Here is a 20,177-nt window from a genome sequence, read left to right as displayed (position 1 = left end):
GCTCTGAAGCTCTTTACACACACCTGTAGATTTCTTTTTTCTGATTACACTAGCACTGTAAATTCGTAACTAAATAAAAAATTAAAAAGATTTACACTCCTGTCTAATACTATTGTTAATCTGTAAACAGAAAGGATGTAGCTTTATTAAATCTGTACACCTAAAGTGTATAAAATAAAAGTGTGAAATATACAGTATACCACTTAGATATAATTTACAAACAAGTACTTCTGCACAAATGACCAGGGTCACTTGATCTTTAAATCCTTTCCATTCAGTAAATTAAAAGTTCCAAACAGGGCAGAAGACAACAGATTTCTGGGACACTACATGGAAAGAAAAAAGATCTAGACTTAATTTATAATTCACTAAACTATGTATATTGTCTGGATAGAGATAAACTGTTGAAAATAGAAACTCAACTAAAACATTCTTAATGGAAAAAAATGAGAACTCATTATTATATAATTATAAAACACAGCTTTTTTTCCACAGCTTCATCAGCTCCTTAATTCAAAGAATCAGTCCATATTCCATATTCATATATCAGTCCATATTGGTACACCTGTTCCTTAAATGTAGAAGTAAAATTGAATAACACAAAGACAAATGTTAAATATTGCTCGAAGAAATAATATGGTATAAAATTCCTGCTGACTTGCACAAATTTGCTGGAAAAACTGATTGCTTGCATGAATATATTGTAATGCTCACTGGAATAATAATAATAATAATAATAGTAATAATAATAAAAAGGCGCTGTGACTGATGTTGCTGCTTGAAGCTATGAGAAGGACTTCTAGTTGGACTGCATATGCAAATGACCTGCAGATAAAAACAGGACTGCTTGGTCCTGATTTTCTTTTGGACTAGTGAAAGTCTGCAGAAAACTATGACATTGATAAGAAAATCAGGGGAAGCTGTCAGTAAGCGCAAGCAGGCAGGCAGGTGTGTCCTGGGGCCAGGGCAGCAGCCCTCAAAGTCACAGCATTGGGTGTGGATTATACATAGCACGTTATCTCCTTTGCTGTTGTTTTGGTGTTATTAAATAAGAACAACAAACCTTGTTCACCTGGCCGATACTTTCTTCCTCCAGATGTTGCACTGCAGAGTTGCAACAATATAAATAAATGTACACAAAAAAATCTCACCCTACAGCTGTGTTTCTCAGTACTTTGCAATTTGCTTTACTATGCTTTGGATTTATAGATCTCTGTGTGAATATATATAAGCTTCTGAAACTGCTGCAAAACTGCGGCACACAACTTTTCAACACTGTTGAAGAAGAATATAAACTCAGTGCATCGCTTTACACAACACAAAAGGAGTCAAGAGACTGGAATCCACATTGCCTTGTGTCTTTGTGTGACAAAGTGTGATAAGTAAGTTGAACAAGAGTATTATTCCATTTCATATTACATTTTTACATGGTGAAGTTTAACCTGAATGAGTCCAACATGTTAATTTTTATTAAATGTGGAAAGAGCGAAGAGTACTGTTCTGGTGTGCAAAATCTGCAATTTTGTATCTATATTTCCATTGTATTTTGCTCAAGTCAAAGAAGATTAATTTAAATACAGGATATTTGCAGGGGCAGTTTTAACATCAAAGTATCCAGTTATCCTGAATTGTACAAATAATCGAAGCCCAGTAATATCTGTTGCACCCAGGACTAAACTGGCTTACAGCTTGGGAAAGGAAGACATGCCGATGCTTCAAGCTGTATCCGATTACTTTACAACCTGCGAACAGAAGGAGATGCAGTAAGGCTAGAAATTTGCAAACCAGTTTACAGCTTGGGACAAGAAAACATCAAAAACTTTTTTTTGGGAAACAGTCATACTCAGATTAAAGAGTTTCAGCAAACTCATCTATCATATTGACAGCCAGCCAGTCAGGTGTATGTAACAATCACATGTTGCAAATAAGCCTCATCTGAGAGCAACTTCAGAAGAGGACAGAGGAGCATCGTCTGAAGAGGGCAAGAGCGACGTAAAGAGGAGAAGACAGAGCAATGTGCGACCGTTTCATCTGATCGTCAGCTAAAGCATTTCTTGAATTTCGATTGTTAAATCAATGCCACCCTGAGACATTCATCTTTGGCACCTTTTATTTTCCATAAGCTTTTTACAAAAGACTACATATATCCAGACTTTACTATCTTATGTCTTATTTTCTATTATTCCTTGTCCTATTTGGTATTGTTATTCATGTAATAAAAACCACGCTGCTTTTAACTTTGTATATTTTGTTTTCATATCTAGATTGATTGAAGTAATAAGGTATATATTAAGAGCACCTGAAGCAAGGTTTATTAAAGCTGAGAGCTCCACCCAATAGTAGGGAACAGTACGTAAAGTAAGGCATTCTTGGTTCCTTATTCCTGAGACCAAAGTAATATTTAGGTCTGAGATATATTTAAAACATTGTATGTTGTTTGTACCGATATTAAGTAAGTCTCTTGAAGTACTAAGACAGTGACAAGTTGTGCTTGTTATATTCAAAAGGCATTTGTTTGGTTTAAAGGGCTAGAGATTAACCACCTGTGTATGCGTCATTCAAAGGGCACTGTTGTGGTTAGGATCTGTCTGTCTGTGTATATCTATGTGTATGTATTATTCTTAAGGTGTGACATAGACCAACCTGGTAACAAACCTAATGGGACAATTTTTTGTCAGTATTTCTCTTTCAAACTGACCTCCTTACTTCTTTTCTCTCTTTCCCAAAGTGTAAGCCTAAGACTGCTTGTTAAACATATGGATGCCCTTCACAAGAGGCAGACAACTAACTTCTTTTAGTGTTTTTATCCCACATCCTAGTAAGTCAAACTATAAATTGTGAAAATATGTAAGAACTAACGACTGGGAGCCCGATCAAATCAGGCTACAAATTCTACGTTTGTGAAATCCACACGTTCTCTACAAATAATTATTTGTTTTATCAAGTCATTGAAATGATTTTGTTATCATGGCACTGATTTGCACTTAAAATAGACCTTTTTGGCCGATGTAATGAAGAGCTTCCTGTTTAAACGGGGCTGCGAGACGTGAACTCAGCTCTTTGGCGCACCTCATTTGATTTTTTCTGGTAAACAAATTTTCAAAACAAACCGTATTTTAAGACTCTAATCAGAGTCGGAGTAATAATTATGTTGGCATGGTCATTTTAGATCTGAGATCGGCTGAAATTTAAACAATGACCATTGTTAATAATCAGCTGACATTACTCAGTTTGCCAATAGATGTCAGAAGGACGACTGCCAAAACTGAACTGCCCAAAGATAGATTTCAACATACCAACCAAATGGCGATACGTTCTAAATTACTTAAGGTTCCGGAGATGTCGAAGGGTTTAAGTCAGTCGAAGATGTTAGTCCTGGAAAGTACGCCCCACAAAACCAACGATCCAAAAACCACCCGAACTTACTGTTATCTACTCGAACCAACACCGACTTACTATACTCGGCGGTCAAGCGGCATCACTGAAGGATTCTAACATTTTTACCCAATCACGCAATACTGTGTCAGCATTTGCCACGTTATGGTCTGACTACAGTGGCAGAGCCCCATTGCATGGTTCTAACTTGTATAGAGTCGAGGTATTGACACGAACACCATACATACGGGGTACTGACGCGAACACCATACATATGGATAGTATCTATACTAATAAAAGGCAAAGCCCTCACTGACTGACTGACTGACTGACTCACTCATCACTAATTCTCCAACTTCCTGTGTAAGTGGAAGGCTGAAATTTGGCAGGCTCATTGCTTACAGCTTACTTAGAAAAGTTAGGCAGGTTTCATTTCGAAATTCTACGCGTAACGGTTATAACTGGAACCCACTTTCTTATACTGTCTATGGCCATAGCGGGCAGCTCGGTCGACATGTGAGGCGGAGTTACGTCTCGCATTATCACGCCTCCCACGTAATTGAGTGCCTGCCCATATAAGGCCGTCCCTCAGCAGCAATCCAATAGAAACACTCTGCCACTAAATATTCAGACGAAGATGAGATGGTCAGGGTGGTGTTTGACACAAACTCAGTGAAACTGCGAGAGAAACTTTTAAGTGCCGGGTCTAAGCTAACATTAAAAAAAGCCGTGGACATCGCGAGATCGCACAAGATAACACTTTCACAGCTCAGCAGCTTCGATGCATGTACTCCGAGTGGCTCACGTGAACTGACTATGAACGCAGTACGCAGAGAACAAGCAAGACCTCTAAAGAGCGCGAAGACTTGATCACGTAAACATGTCTGCAAAAAGAGGCGTCTCCTGCACTGCAAAAATAATATAAAAGTCGCGTGCGCGTAGCTGTGCTGGCCTTTCAGATGCTGACTGCGCTTCTGCCTTAAGTGAAAGTAAACACTTTTAATTTTTTCCTCCTTCCCCTGAGCTGTAGCCCAGACAACTGCAAACACAGGATCCCATTTCTAGACCGTGGCAAACTAATATTAAGGCGCTTCACACTTTCTTTTGCACATATACGATTATGAGGTCGTCAGGTCAGATTATGAAGACACACACAGGAGTGTGTTAATGTTTAACTGTTTAATAACTTATAGACTACATTTTATTTTTTTTCCCTTGTACTCAGTGAGCGAACCAATGGGTGATCAGTTTTATATGTATATATACTGTATATACTGTATATATACTGTACTGTGTATATATATATATATATATATTTATATATATATATATATATATATATGAATGACCTCCGAAGAGCGCGGAGACTTTTGATCATATGAACATGCGCACAGCTGTGCCGGCCTTTGAGATGCTGACTGAACTTCTGCCTTAAGTCAAAGTGAGCATTTTAAATTTTTTTCCTCCTTTCCCTGAGCTATAGCCCAGACAACTGCAAACACGGGATCCCTTTTCTAGAACGCGGCAAACTAATATTAAGGCGCTTCGCACTTTCTTTTGCACGTATACGATTATGAGGTCGTCAGGTCGGATTATGAAGACATGCACAGGAGTAGAGGACCGACAGTGCCATCCCAGCCGGTTAATGGCAGGACCGTCTCTCCAGTCTACACGAGACCCACCGCGACAGTCCCCAAAAGGCACTCATATCATCAACGAAGATGTCTCTCTGCACTACATAAAACAAAAAGGCAAGTTTCCTTTCTTTACATCTTTTTTCCTTTTATCCCAAACCAAACCCTTTCTCTCTTAACACTGCAGAGGACACAAAACTAATTTTCTTTAATTGCTGGTAATGCCGGTAAGGCACATTACCAGAGGCAGAAATTTGGACGTTCACATAGAAAATGTAATTTCTATACCACAGCCGTTGTGTAGCGCCTTTCAAAAGGGATCGAATACCGAGAGATCATCCATATACATTTTAGCTGCTGTTACTACTACTTACCTGTTGTGTTATACCGTCTTTAAAATGTAGTTTACCCGAAACCACTCCAGTAGTGCTCAATGTATCTTTACTTCTTAAAACGTTAATGCTTTACTGTTTAATAACTTATAGACTATATTTTTTTTCCTTGCACTCAGTGACCAAAGCTATACACACACATATAGACACATACATATATATACACATATATATACCTGTGTGTATGTTTGTGTATATATATATATATACACACACACACCTATCTACATTATAAAGTGTATATATAGATATAAACACACACACACACATACACACACGCACACACAAATATATATAATTCATGTGTGTGTATGTGCATATGTATGTGTGTGTATATATGATGTACACAGGTATGTATATATACATATATACTGTATGTGTGTATATGTAGATATGTATATATATATATATATATATATATATATATATATATATATATATATATATGTAGACTCAAACCGATTATGACAGCAGCAATCCAAGCTGTGAGAAAACAGTAAAAAGGAGGCGTGTCAGACGTCGTGGTACATTTTCTGATGCAGCTAGACGAAAACTAACTTCGTGACAATCATGTTTCGTTATTTTTAAAATGTTTCCTTTTCTTTTTCATAACTTCTTTAACACACGACTTCACTAAGATATATATTTGTGTGTGTGTGTATGTATATATAATGTAGATAGGTGTGTATATATATATATATATATATATATATATATATATATATATATATATATATATATATATATATATATATATATATATGTACAGCTATGTGCCAGTAATATGGTTAGAAGCACAGGTCCAAGTAAAACCTTCCTGGTACCATACAATATTTGGAAAATAAATGTAAAAAAAAGTTGTGGGGATACATCTATAAACTACACTTGTTAGTTTATCACAGGTGCTCAAACTTCACTAGCCAAACATAGCTACAGATTAAATGAAGAGGAAGGTAAGATTTTAAGTCACTGAATGAGAAAAAGAAAAAATAATTTCAATATAAATCCAGGCATCTGATGCACAGACAGCTAAATAAAAACACTGAATGCTGAAAATAACTGAGACTAATCCATAGATGTAGAAGTTTTTATGCATGTCAAATCAGATTAAATAAAAGAATTGCATATGCAGAATGGTAGCCTTATAATGAATATCAGACACATCATCCAGGTAGTAAAAAAAAAAGAAAACAATTGGTCAAGGGACTGAATACCTTTACAAAGCACTATGATTCATTTTAAGAATGTTATGGAGCAACAGCAAATTTTGGCTCCATGTGCCAGAAAGCAAGAGGCAGAATCTGTGACAAAAACAAAAAAAAATCCCTATTATCTAGAGCAGCATTTCCCAAACTCGGTCTTGGGGAACCCCTGTGGTTGCAGGTTTTTGTTCCAACCAAATTCCTAATCAGTGAGAACACCTGATAACACTGATCTCATTTGATTAGCTGGTATTTTTTTTTTCTTTTATTCGACATTCAGAAAAGCCCAGCAGTTTTACATTTATAAGACATTTAGAAATATTTCTGCTTTTGCTATAGATTTAAATGCTTAACTCTCTTTTGTTGATTTCATTATATTTTGCCCTTTCTCTGTGCAGTTTTTCTCCCTTCATTTTATCTTAATAATGACAATTTAAAATGAGCAGATCAGACAGCCAGGCAAACAACACGGAATATCAAAAGCTACTTTAGAGTCAGACCCACTAATTAGTACATAATGGATTAATTAAACAATTAGAAGACCTAGAAAAGTAGAAGGAAAACCAAGATGAACATACTGTTAAAAAGAAAAAAAATACATTATTCCTATATTACTGCTTGGTACATTTTAATATTTTTTTAGCAAACTTAGTTTTCTAATTTCTATATTGTTCTCTAAACACAGAACTTGGGAAATACAGTGCATCCGGAAAGTATTCACAGCGCATCACTGTTTCCACATTTTGTTATGTTACAGCCTTATTCCACAATGGATTATATTAATTTTTTCCTCAGAATTCTACACATATCTCTCCATAATGACAACATGAAAAAAGTTTACTTGAGGTTTTTGCAAATTTATTAAAAATAAAAAAATTGTGAAATCACATGTACATAAGTATTCACAGCCTTTGCTCAGTATTTTATCGATACACCTTTGGCAGCAATTATAGCCTCAAGTCTTTTTGAATATGATGCCACAAACTTGGCACACCTATCCTTGGCCAGTTTCGCCCATTCCTCATTGCAGCACCTCTCAAGCTCCATCAGGTTGAATGGGAAGCGTTGGTGCACAACCATTTTAAGAATCGGATTCAAGTCTGGGCTCTGGCTGGGCCACTCAAGGACATTCACAGAGTTGTCCTGAAGCCACTCCTTTGATATCTTGGCTGTGTGCTTAGGGCCGTTGTCCTGCTGAAAGATGAACCGTCACCCCAGTCTGAGGTCAAAAGCACTCTGGAACAGGTTTTCATCCAGGATGTTTCTGTACATTGCTGCAGTCACCTTTCCCTTTATCCTGACTAGTCTCCCAGTTCCTGCCACTGAAAAACATCCCCACAGCATGATGCTGCAACCACCATGCTTCACTATAGGAATGGTATTAGCCTGGTGATGAGCGGTGCCTGGTTTCCTCCAAACGTGACGCCTGGCATTCACACCAAAGAGTTCAATCTTTGTCTCATCAGACCAGAGAATTTTGTTTCTCATGGTCTGAGAGTCGTTCAGGTGCCTTTTGGCAAACTCCAGGCGGGCTGCCATGTGCCTTCTACTAAGGAGTGGCTTCTGTCTGGCCACTCTACCATACAGGCCTGATTGGTGGATTGCTGCAGAGATGGTTGTCCTTCTGGAAGGTTCTCCTCTCTCCACAGAGGACCTCTGGAGCTCTGACAGAGTGACCACTGGGTTCTTGGTCACCTCCCTGACTAAGGCCCTTCTCCCCAGATCGCTCAGTTTAGATGGCCGGCCAGCTCTAGGAAGAGTCCTGGTGGTTTCGAACTTCTTCCACTTATGGATGATGGAGGCCACTGTGCTCATTGGGACCTTCAAAGCAGAAGAAATTTTTCTGTAACCTTCCACACATTTGTGCCTCAAGACAATCCTGTCTCGGAGGTCTACAGACAATTCCTTTGACTTCATGCTTGGTTTGTGCTCTGACATGAACTGTCAACTGTGGGACCTTATATAGACAGGTGTATGCCTTTCCAAATCGTGTGTAATCAACTGAATTTACCACAGGTGGACTCCAATTAAGCTGCAGAAACAACTCAAGGATGATCAGGGGAAACAGGATGTGCCTGAGCTCAATTTTGAGCTTCATGGAAAAGGCTGTGAATACTTATGTACATGTGCTTTCTCATTTTTTTTATTTTTAATAAATTTGCAAAAATCTCAAGTAAACTTTTTTCACATAATCATTATGGGGTGTTGTGTGTAGATTTCTGAGGAAAAAATTAATTTAATCCATTTTGGAATAAGGCTGTAACACAACAAAATGTGGAAAAAGTGATGCGCTGTGAATACTTTCCGGATGCACTGTAACACATCACTTAATTAGCCCAGGAGTTCAATTAAAAACAGAAGCTGGTTGGAATAAAAACCTGCAACCACAGGGGTTCCCCAGGAACGAGTCTTGGAAACTATTATCTAGAGGAATTACTTCATCTTTCAACTGTGCTCAGGTTGTAATTAAAACTATTTTCTATACTGAAAACCACTGGAGTATTCTGAAACTCATAATAAAAGTTAACAAGTCATCTGTGATTCTGTATCATGAGCTAACCTACTCTGATTGTTCACAAAATCTTTAGTTTCTGCTGCACTACATTAGTGGAGACTGGTGGGCATTTTTCACAAATTTACAATGAACCATAAATATTCCGTATCATTCAGCATTATAGAATTTTGCACAGTTGTTGGATGAAAATCATATTGTACCTGAAAATGTGCAAAGACACAAGGATGAAAGTCTTTGCACATGGTTGATATTGTGCCTGTTCATCAACAAGTGATTGCAACCATTTTCACTGTCTGTAGAGAGATTGTAGCATTAACTGCACTCTCACCTTATACTACAAATAGAAATTTGCTCCACAAGGCAGTAAAGCTTTGGAGGCTCACTCTGCAGTGAAACCACCTCTGAAGCTAGATTGATAACAATCAACAAAATAGCACTGCTGCATGTGGTTAGTGTGCATGGAGGTGTGGGGAAGAGTATATATTCCAAGAATGTAAGCTTTTAATAAATTTGTATTGCAATGAACCTTAAAATAACTTAAATTTTTAGATAATAAAATATAAAGGTGTAACAATACTCAAATCTCACAATTCCGTATGTAACTTGGATTCAGGCCAACAATACAAAATCTCTTTGATATACCTATGTGTCATGTTGTAATTAACAAGGAAAGCCCAGTTTTAAAAGGCAAGAGGTAAGAGGTGTATGAAGTACAAGCAGTAGAAAATGAAACAATTTAGCTCAAATGTGGGAGAGGAAGCATTACTAGGTAGTATCTTAAAACAAGAGGCAGTGGCAAATTCTTGTGGACAGAAAAGGTAGGTACAAACACAAAATGAAACAAGTACTGAGAGAATGAAGTGTCAGTCACACCTGAGTGGATATCTGACAATGTAGTCACATATGGAGATTGCTCAAAAGTTAGTTTAGCCCTGTTTGTTTTGTTATGTGAATAGGTATTTAATGCTGTGTTATACATGTCACTTTATTCTAACCTTTCTGTAGTAAACACAATGAGACGCTGAAACATTATGTGCCAAGTGCAATTCACTTTAGTTTTTATTACAACATACTGCTAAAACAGGAGAGCACTACTTCCATATTTGCTTTATGCCCTAATAATACCATTGTAGTGAAACAAATACAATTTCATGAAAATCGGAGCTACTGGTATACTGCACACATTGACACCAAGGCAAGCTCTTGCTCTCTGCAATACAAAACAATAATACTACTAATAAAGAGCTCCACCACTTTACATTCAAAATAAATAAATAAAACATGAGGCAGACATGTATGTTCAGGTGCTGATAGTAGAGATGATCTAAAGCCAGGTAGAAAGCAGTCCAACATATATTGTCATTACACACATTTGGCTTTGCTCACTTACAACAGGTCAATTTTGAGTTACAATATATATTTTTAGAATCATTAAACACATTTTCCTCCAAACAGTGTGAAAAAAAACGGATTCCTTGGAGTAAACAATCACAAAAATTAAAGTCACATGAAAAATTCACAAAAAAAAATAGTATTCAATTAACAAATTTGTATCCAGACACAGAGTAAGTGTGTCAAGGACTATCACATTACAATCAGTGCTCTGACTAGAAGTTGCCCAAAGTCATTCCAGAAAAGGTCATAAACTCTTGTCCTTTGCTCCACTGTAACAAAATGCATACTCCATAGTTACCTTAGTTGAAGAAAAGAAAACCTGCTGAAGACAAACTGGGAATGTTTCATCACGTGCCCCAGCTTAAAAAGCAATCAGACAAACCTGGTAAAATGTCTATCAGTGGCTGTTGTGCTGAAGTCCACAGGTGTATATGGTTCAAAAAATGAAACACCTCACATACCCTGTGTCATGAAATTGTAATGTATACATCCAAATTTAGTTATACAAAAAATATTAAGACTTCTACTTAACTGGACACACATTTTAAAGTGAGAAAAGACACACAGCACTTTCAAGAAATAGTTCTGTTACTATAAGTGAGTATGAATAAGAGCTTTAGCAATATCATATCTTGACAGTTGATGAGTTATACATGTTTGCCAATTAACTGTGATTGAAGCCACCCACAATAAATCACATTTCTTCCTAAAAACTTTTGAACTAATAGCTCTTCCTATTAGCTTCTTCTCCCTAAACCTCAAGCTATATAACATTCAAGACTACAGAAACAACACTTCACAAAATATTTAGGTAATCAATAGGGAAGAAAACTACAGTATACAGAAGTTACATTAACAATAACAATACTAAACCTTTAGGAACTAATAACTACTTAATTCTCCTCTAATGCTATTATTGCAATCTGTTGACATTTTAATAACCTTTTCACATTTACCTCACTTTGTGTGACAAATATTTACTGATTAAGGTAGCTTATATGATTATGATTTAAAATATGTACTTGTCAATATTAGTTTGTTTCTACTTTAACTGTTAAAGACATTTGTTAAAACATTGACATAACCCAACAGCATACTTTGAAATGTAAATATTTTCAAGATTTGCAAGCCTTGCGCAAAAAAGTCACTCATTCCTGTAAAATTATATCAAAATAATTTAAACAAGACATTTCATTGAAGAGCTTCCCATTAACTGAATAAAAAATCAGGTATTTTCTCATTTCTTGTTGTAGTATTTAAATAAGGAAACAGGTTTGAATAAAAAAGAATACTATCTGCCCACACTGTAGAAATATGACAAGAATGAATGAGAGAAAAAGCAGATTATTTCCTCTAGCAGCCTCAAAGACAGTGAAAGACTTTCTAATTTTAAAATACATCCCAAATTAGGCTAATAAGCTTAAACTGCTTGACCAAGATTACTTACCATACAATTCTCTTCCCTTCACAAAGTTAATAATATTCAAAGGGTCAGAAGAAACCAACCTATTATCTCATGTATTACAGTACTTGCTTATTTAATGATTCATCAGAGCAAAGAAAAGGCTCAGCCACATTTGCAGCACCTACTTGGTGACAATGCATTATCCACCATCAATCTGAGCACTTGCATCAGTAAAAATAGGGCCATAAATGAATTCACATATTACACATATTTTTAAAGTTATTTGTTCTTGATGAAAATACTCCATTTATAGTCCAAAGACTTTTGATTCAATATACAATTAAAGATAAAGGATATTCACATTACTCTTCTTTTAAGATTAAGCAAATTGATGACTAAAAAGCTTAAAACAATTAAATTAGGAAAAGAAAACAAACTTTAACAGTTGTGAAAGGCAAAAGCAGAATAAACTGGTTAAGATATTAATTCATAAAAAGTATTTAATTCTCTTACATGTATCATAAGAGAAAAATGGAAATATTGTAAATATAATTTAAAATGAAATCTTACTCTACTCAATGCTAGAATTAATTAATTATTGTGCAAAATGTGTGAATATAAATCTATGATTATAGATTTACTGCCACCCAAAATAAGTAGATGGGAGTGAAAATGTGGTTTTTAAGAGATACAAAACACAATCGCACCAAATTACATGAGATTTAGTAAGGAGTCAAAGTTTATGAAAAAATGAATATTCAAAATGGAAGAACATAATCTATACTAATAAAAGGCAAAGCCCTCACTGACTCACTCACTCATCACTAATTCTCCAACTTCCCGTGTAGGTAGAAGGCTGAAATTTGGCAGGCTCATTCCTTACAGCTTACTTACAAAAGTTGGGCAGGTTTAATTTCGGAATTCTATGCGTAATGGTCATAACTGGAACCTATTTTTTCATCCATATACTATAATAGACTTCTGCTCGATGTAATTTAGTGCCTGCCCATATAAGGCCGTCCATCAGCGGCAATCCAATAGAACCACTGCCGCTAAATATTCACAGGTGAAGGACTGTGCTTATGCAGACGAAGATGAGATGGTCAGGGTGGTGTTTGGCACAAACTCAGCGAAACTGTGAGACAAACTTTTAAGTGCCGGGTCTTAGCTAACATTAAATACAGCCGTGGACATCGCACGAGATGGCACCAGCACAGCTGGGAACCTTCGATGCATGTACACCGAGCAGCTCACGTGAACTGACGGAGTGCACAGACAAAAAGCAACAGTTCCAAAGAGTGCAGAACAAAAACCGAATTACACAATTGAGAAGACAGCAAAAAAATATGAAGCGTGTGATACATACAAGCATATTCATAAGTGCAGCTACTGCGGAAACAAAGCACACGGTGGAAAAAGTCAATGTCCCGCTAAAGGAAGACAGTGTAAAAAACAACCCGTGCATGCAATGTGTCACATCTCAGATAAAGAGGAAGACGAGCTGTTTATTGATGCATTAAGAAACTAATCGATGAATGAAACCTGTTATCTTTACAACGATTGACAAACACGGAATGTAACTTGAACACAACACATCCTAAAAATACAAACCTGATTGAAAGAAATAATAATAATCAAATCCTTGATGACAGCAACACTCATAACACTCACAAAACAATTACTGTATATTGACAATCATGTTACGTTATTTTTAAAATGTTCCCTTTTCTTTTTCATAACTTCTTTAACACACTACTTCTCTGCTGCGAAGCGCGGGTATTTTGCTAGTTACAAATAAAAGCAATCATTATTGGAGTTTACTGAGGGTGGTCTGTCTGCCGTTCTGTATACTTCCTCCACTTTTCTGTATTTTGGGAAAACTTGGCAATGAGACACATACTTTCATCTCATTCACCATTACTGTCAGCCAAGTCTTTTCTGTGTCATTCTTTCGCCACCTCCTCACAGTTCACCTTTTCTCCGTCCAAGTACGGAGTTTTAGAAAAGGAGAGCAGATGTTCATGAAGGAAATTACATTAAAAGGATGGACCACTTTGGAGATAGTGGGGACATGTACACATTTGAAAAAGGAATTCTGTAAGGTTAAAGTTAAGGCTGCTGCCTTTCCAGCTGAAAAAAAAGACATTGGGAGCTGCAACCTATTTCTACTGTTTCCAGTCCAAGATTGTTAAAAGCTTGCCATTCACACCACGTGTTTCTGAAGATGAGTATATGTGTAGAAGCTTTAAAAATTATTGTTGTTAAATAACTGATGATCATAGCCTCACTATATGGCTGGATGACATACGGAATAAAGCTTATGGTGTCATGAGGTGAAAGAGTTTATGGAGGCTTCAGCCTTAGTCTGAGAAATGCTCAGGGTGAGAGGATTCTAGACTTTGTTGCTGTAATGGAAATGACTTTATGTTACAACCTGCTGAAAAAATGAGGAAATGACAGAAAGAAATAAAATAAATTTAAATATACAGGTAAAATTCCATTACAACGAACTTCCAGGGACCTGAAAAAGATTTTGCTGTAATGAGATTCTGCATTTGTCACTATAGAGCTTTCTTTAACTTGCATCCATACATTTGCAATCATTTCAATAGCTTCTTTCATGTTAATTTTAATCTCGTCCTGTCTAAAAGTTAAGTTGACGAGAATTTTTCTCAGCATATTCTTGTGATAATACACTTTCAGAGTGCGAATGATGCCCAAATCCAATGGCTGAAGCACTGCTGTGCAATTGGGTGGCAGGAATTCAACGCAAACATTATCTAAATGCAGAAGCATGTTGTGGGCAGCACAGTTTTCAATCAGAAGCTGAATCATTTGTTTCTTCTTCTTCATTTTGTGAGGTTTCTGAACTCTTTTGGGATCCCCCCACCCAACGGGAACATCACAATAAAGTGCGTCCCGAAGTGTGATTGCTACGTCTGTGTAAGATTGTTTGTCCATTTCCAGGGCAGGGCAACAGCAGGCTCACATTGTGCAGTGAGACGCCACAGAAGCAAATTCTAAAAGATCATGGTCATGCTATAAGTCCCTGTCTTACACCCCAAAACACGAGGCTGAGTCTCAGTACTTTAGCAAAACCAGCTTTATTCAGCTTGAAACAGGAACAGCATGGTTATTTATTGTAGCGTGATCTGCCACTCTCCTATAAACAGACACATCAGTCAGGTAGCGTCGTGGCAAGGTTAGTGGCCAAGTAATCCTGTTCCCTGCATTTGCAATGTTCCTTGCATCACCCATCGAGTTTGCTTTGGCGGAAAGACGCAGCTATCTGTGAGCTTGCTGTTGCCCCGGCAGCATATAAACACAGATGTGGTGATCACACTTTGGGATGCTCTTCAGCATGTTGTCCAGTTGGGGGAGGTCCCAAGAGAGTTTAGAAATCTCACATTTTCTTGAATGAGTGCCACATTAATAGGAATGTTTCTTGAATGAGCATCAATGAACCACATAAAAACGGCTTTTTTGACGTCTTCAAATGCAGCAGTTCGCATACATTTGCAACCCGAGATTTTTCTTCTTTTTTTGCTTGGTCTTTCAAGAAAGTTGATAGTTTCGATGGTAAAATTCCAAATTCACTAGCAACGTCTTTTTTCTTTTTGCCGCAATCAAGAGCTGCCAAAATGTAAAGTTTTTTTTTTTTTTAATATGAACTGTTATCGTTTTTTCATGTCTGCCGTTTCTATAGGAGGGTGACAATGATTTAAAATGTTTTTCAAATGTTGATGAGCAATAAGCAAAAGGTATCACTGTAAACCACCAAAAACAGCAAAAAAACAGTATGAGCAAAGTTCAAAGAAATAATTTTTTTTTACAGTGTTTCTGCTTGGGGATCGTTGTGCAAAACTGAGCTGCGACCACAGAACTAACTGTTCTACGGATGATTCATTTAGGCATTTCAAGGTCTTTTGGGCACTTCGTTTTAATGAAAGAATCTGCTGAATGTACTTCGTAGTAACAAGATTTCTATAGACTCGTGTCATATAGGGAAACTGTCGATATTCGCTGTAACAGAATTTTACCTGTAGTTATAACTTGATATACTGCAAGTCAGTGTGGTAAGTAGAATGAGGAAAGTGTCAGAAGTAAATTCATTAGCACACAAGCAAAGAGTGGGTGAGGTTTCTGAAGTCCCAGGTTTGAATGCTGAGTTTAACCTTTTAACAATTTGGCAGAAAGCAGCAGAAGCACACTGCTGCTCCTGGACAAAGGGACAGGTGAGACAAAAGAAAACAAGATAATATAATGCTGTTTTAGCAAAAGTAATAGAGGAGAAAGTAAAGATGTGTTCAGGATTGGCAAAATAAAAACCGATAGCAAATGGTGAAGGCATACTCAAATTTGGGCTAAGAGGAAAAGGTAAATAATATGTATTTTATGTCAAGTTTCTGTTTTACAATAATAAACCCTGAGTATCATGCGTGTTGTTAGACTTAAATTAAATGAGAAAGCTACACCCTTTGTGTTTTGTGCACATTTATTAAATAATCAGCCTATTAAGAAGGCAACACTTTGTTATATTCCAGTTGTTAGATGGCAGACAATGCATAAAAGAAGTCACCTTATCTACATGTTTTCTTTGTTTAGTGTAAAACAGCCGATGGAGTAACACAAATTTAAGCACAAGCCCAGTATGTTTATGTACATTAAAATTATACTAGAGAGTTCTTGCCAAGTTCTGAAAAATCTTTAAACAGATCCTTATCAAGAGAATTTGATGCTTTCTAATTTGAGATACCACTGCTCCCCCAATGAGTTACAGAAGGTGGGTTAACATTCTACCAGTTGAGCAAAATATAAGTCTTCATACAAGTAGTGTTGCATAGATAACATACGTGATTTATCATGCTACACTTTTAGAGCATCAAATACTGCAAAATATTCAAATATTGCTGCTAAGACATTTGAAGTGATTTTAGATTCAAAGCTGCCTGAGAGATATACGGAATTTTTTCCCAAAATTTTCAGTTGAGGGTTATTCCAGAAACGTGACCTAGTGATGCAGATGCCTGATGACACTGCTCACAAGTTCAGTCTTGTCCTGGTTACATTTTGACAATTTCAAATGAGATATTGTTGATGTGATTGATTGAAGTTTTTCAGTTGAATTATGGAGTATTTAGGACATATTGGACTAGAATGTATTTTTTGAATAACTGCATTGCATTCCTTTTCTTTGAATTTAATTAAAATTTCTCTGTATTCAGGTTTGTAATATTTATATCATTTGTATATCTCTTCTCCTCATACTTAATTTCAAAGTTTAGAATTTAAAAAGGCATTGTTGATCTTTTTTGGGATAATTCAAAGTGATTTTCAGGGAGGGTTTTCCTTATTAGGTATGCCTAAAAGTGCTAGTACTGATCAATTATACTAAGCCTTTCTCCCATTAAGACATGCAGTATTGTGTTTTATTTTTTTTTTAATTTACCTTCTGTATCTTAGTACTTCTTCACAGAAGAAGATATGACTCAAGAGAAGTGCAACAAGTATTTTTCAAAACAGTTGTCTGGTTAAAACCACCTGCTAATAACTGATATGAGACATTCTTGAAGTTTGGAACTCATGATTAAGCAGCCATGCAACTTAAGGAGGCTATCACCAGTACACCGTTAGCATGGTGTTCTGTTACATAAATATAAAAAATCTAATCAATTTCCTCTTACCCACAATTTAATGGCATTTACATAATATTGTTCATTCAAGGCCCCCTTCTGCCAGAAAGGAAGCTTGTTTAACTTTACAGTCAAAAATGTTATAACAGAGACAATCACAAAATTATTTGATGTTAATTTTAACACTCCTGCAGTGTAAGAACAAAATCAAAAGAATGTTATAAACTACCTAGACCCCAGGTTGTATTCCCTAATTCTACAACTTACTTAGTTATCAGTCCAGAGTCTCCATTAGGTGTCTTTTGAAAGAGTTGCTTTATGTGAATTTTTGTTAACGAATTGACAATTTATAAGATATTCCATTGAGTTCTGATATATCTCCTTGTTTATTAACAATTGATACGAATATCCACTGTGTCAATGTATTTCTCTTGTATGTTAAAAGCAACGTTTTTACATGACTTGCCACTTGACATTAATTGATCCTGAAATGACGACAGCCTTCATGCTGACATTACTTTCAAAAAACAAAAATATTAAGCATTTAGGAATATTTGATAGTAGCCTGGAAAAATAATTCATTTTTTCTTAGTTCACATTGAATTACTTTAGTTCAACCCTCATCCTTCATTATTTTCATCATTGGAAAGAATTTTACACCTAAAATTTTCTTGAACAGGTTTCTTGGATTCTGTTTTTGAATACTGTACACTGTTCTGTACTGTTTCTTCATGGTTGCACTTCAGAGATTTTTCTTAATTTTTGTTTGGTTTTTTTGGAAACTCAGGGTTACACAAGAAAAGGAAAAGGTGCTGCACTGTAATCACACTTTCATTTCTCCTCTCAGTTCTGAAGAGCCCACTCCTAAAGGGGATTAATGATGTCATAACTTCTTGTCTTCCAGCTGACAAGACTATTAAATGGGACGTGGACAGAAAGTTGTCATTATTTGTTTTTTTGACAACCAGAGTACAGAAACAAAAGACACCACAACAACCCCACTTTTGATTTGAAGTGTTGGAGACCCTAAAAGCAGAGGAAGATAAATCCACACCACAGACAAAAAAACTTGCGACCAAGAGTACTCTACCACAAAAATATTCTTCAATGAATCCTAGAGCAATGACAAGCAACATCACAAAGCATCAGAAATCACGGTATAGGACTGAAATCATAAAACTTTTAATCTGATCCTATACATATTAGAAATATACTGTATATAAACAGCTAGCAAACAGCAAGTAAAAACCTGCTTTCTTATGTTTGATTTTTTACTGTGACAAGTTTGTGACTTCATCAGATAAACTGGTTTTAAAAAGATTTTAACTATTTTGGGGACAAATGCCTTAAATCAGAACACAGAGAGTTAGTTCTTTCTTACCCACAGTTGTGTATTAGAGCAAGTGAAAACTGACTGTGACTTAAATTTAAAACTCCAAAGGGAAACACTATTGTAAAAAGCTAGTACAATAAAATATTTCTATATCAACAAAGGGCAGCCAGACACTACTATATTATACAGTATGTGTCTCTGTCTTGCCCATCTTGCATCCTGTTTGTTTTATCTCCTTATACATCTATCCATCTATCTATTGTAACAAAGGCGCTATATAGGCGCCTGACCCAACACAGATGGACACGGAGGCACGTATAAAAAACACAAAAGACTTTATTTTTCGTCGGCTGTGGAAAACGTCTTCCCTGTGCCACACAGCCCAAACACAGTCCCCAAAACACAAGCACAAAACAGTTCTCTTCCTTCCTTTACCACCACTCCTCAAGCTTCGTCTCCTACCTCCCAACTCTAGCTCTTCGAGTGGTGGTGGCTGGGCCCTTTTATAGCCCACCCGGAAGCATTCCAGGTGATTAACCACCTGGTCCTAATTGCACTTCTGGGTGGGGCTGAAGACTCGTTCAGCCAGGCTGTGGGAAGCAGACAGCCCCCCTCTAGCGGCCACCCCGGGCCCCAACCAAACTGTGGAAGACTCCATCTCCCATGGAGCCCTGTGGGTGGTTGGGGAATTACCGTCAGCAAGGGAGGCTGCCACCAAGCATCCCGGGGGAGGTATTGGACTGCCCATGGCGGCTCCCCCGGAACATAAGCAGCAGGGGCATCCCTGCCGGGCATGGGGCCCGGCTGTCCTTCACACTATCTACAGTATATGCATTTATCACATTTCTATTATCCTGTATTAAGCTGTATTGATCTGTTTCATAAATTTAGTGTGCTTTAGTTACCTTAATATAAATCTAACAACTGGAAACACCACCTAAAGGGAAAGGTAAGGAAAAAACATGTAGGAGTTTCATCAAACTGTTTAATTAATTATTGAGCTTGTCAAAGGCTAAACTGATAACAAATTATCGATTAACACTGATCAATTCCTATTTTCTCCCACATTTTCCTACAATGCAAATCACGATTAAACAACTTTTTGTAAAGTAAAATGCATGCTAAATTATTTTGGGTGCCTGTACTTCTAAATTAAATTGATATATATCGGATACTTACATTTCCAGCCTCTCTGTTCTCTTTTCTTTCACCAAGTTAAGGTAGAGATTTAGGGTAATAAGACAAACCCAAGCCAAAGCACTCCAATCTACAAGAAAGAAAGATAAAATGGTA

The 20,177-nt window shown here is 36.7% G+C and overlaps 1 protein-coding gene across 4 annotated transcripts in view; it reads right to left on the bottom strand.

Annotated features, from left to right (window-relative positions):
- Positions 1 to 20,177, bottom strand: part of si:dkey-100n23.5 (cyclic AMP receptor 3) — a 676,569-nt gene that overhangs the window by 539,292 nt on the left and 117,100 nt on the right. For all 4 annotated transcript variants that reach the window (XM_039745090.1, XM_039745091.1, XM_039745093.1 and 1 more), the window contains one exon: positions 20,064 to 20,151. In XM_039745090.1, the coding sequence (XP_039601024.1) occupies positions 20,064 to 20,151 (88 nt within the window). The remainder of the gene's footprint in view (positions 1 to 20,063; positions 20,152 to 20,177) is intronic.

Source organism: Polypterus senegalus, chromosome 2 (assembly GCF_016835505.1).
Source record: "Polypterus senegalus isolate Bchr_013 chromosome 2, ASM1683550v1, whole genome shotgun sequence".
Taxonomy (NCBI): domain Eukaryota; kingdom Metazoa; phylum Chordata; class Cladistia; order Polypteriformes; family Polypteridae; genus Polypterus; species Polypterus senegalus.
The sequence above is the reverse complement of the archived record's forward strand: the minus strand, read 5'-3'. Positions and strand labels throughout refer to the sequence as shown.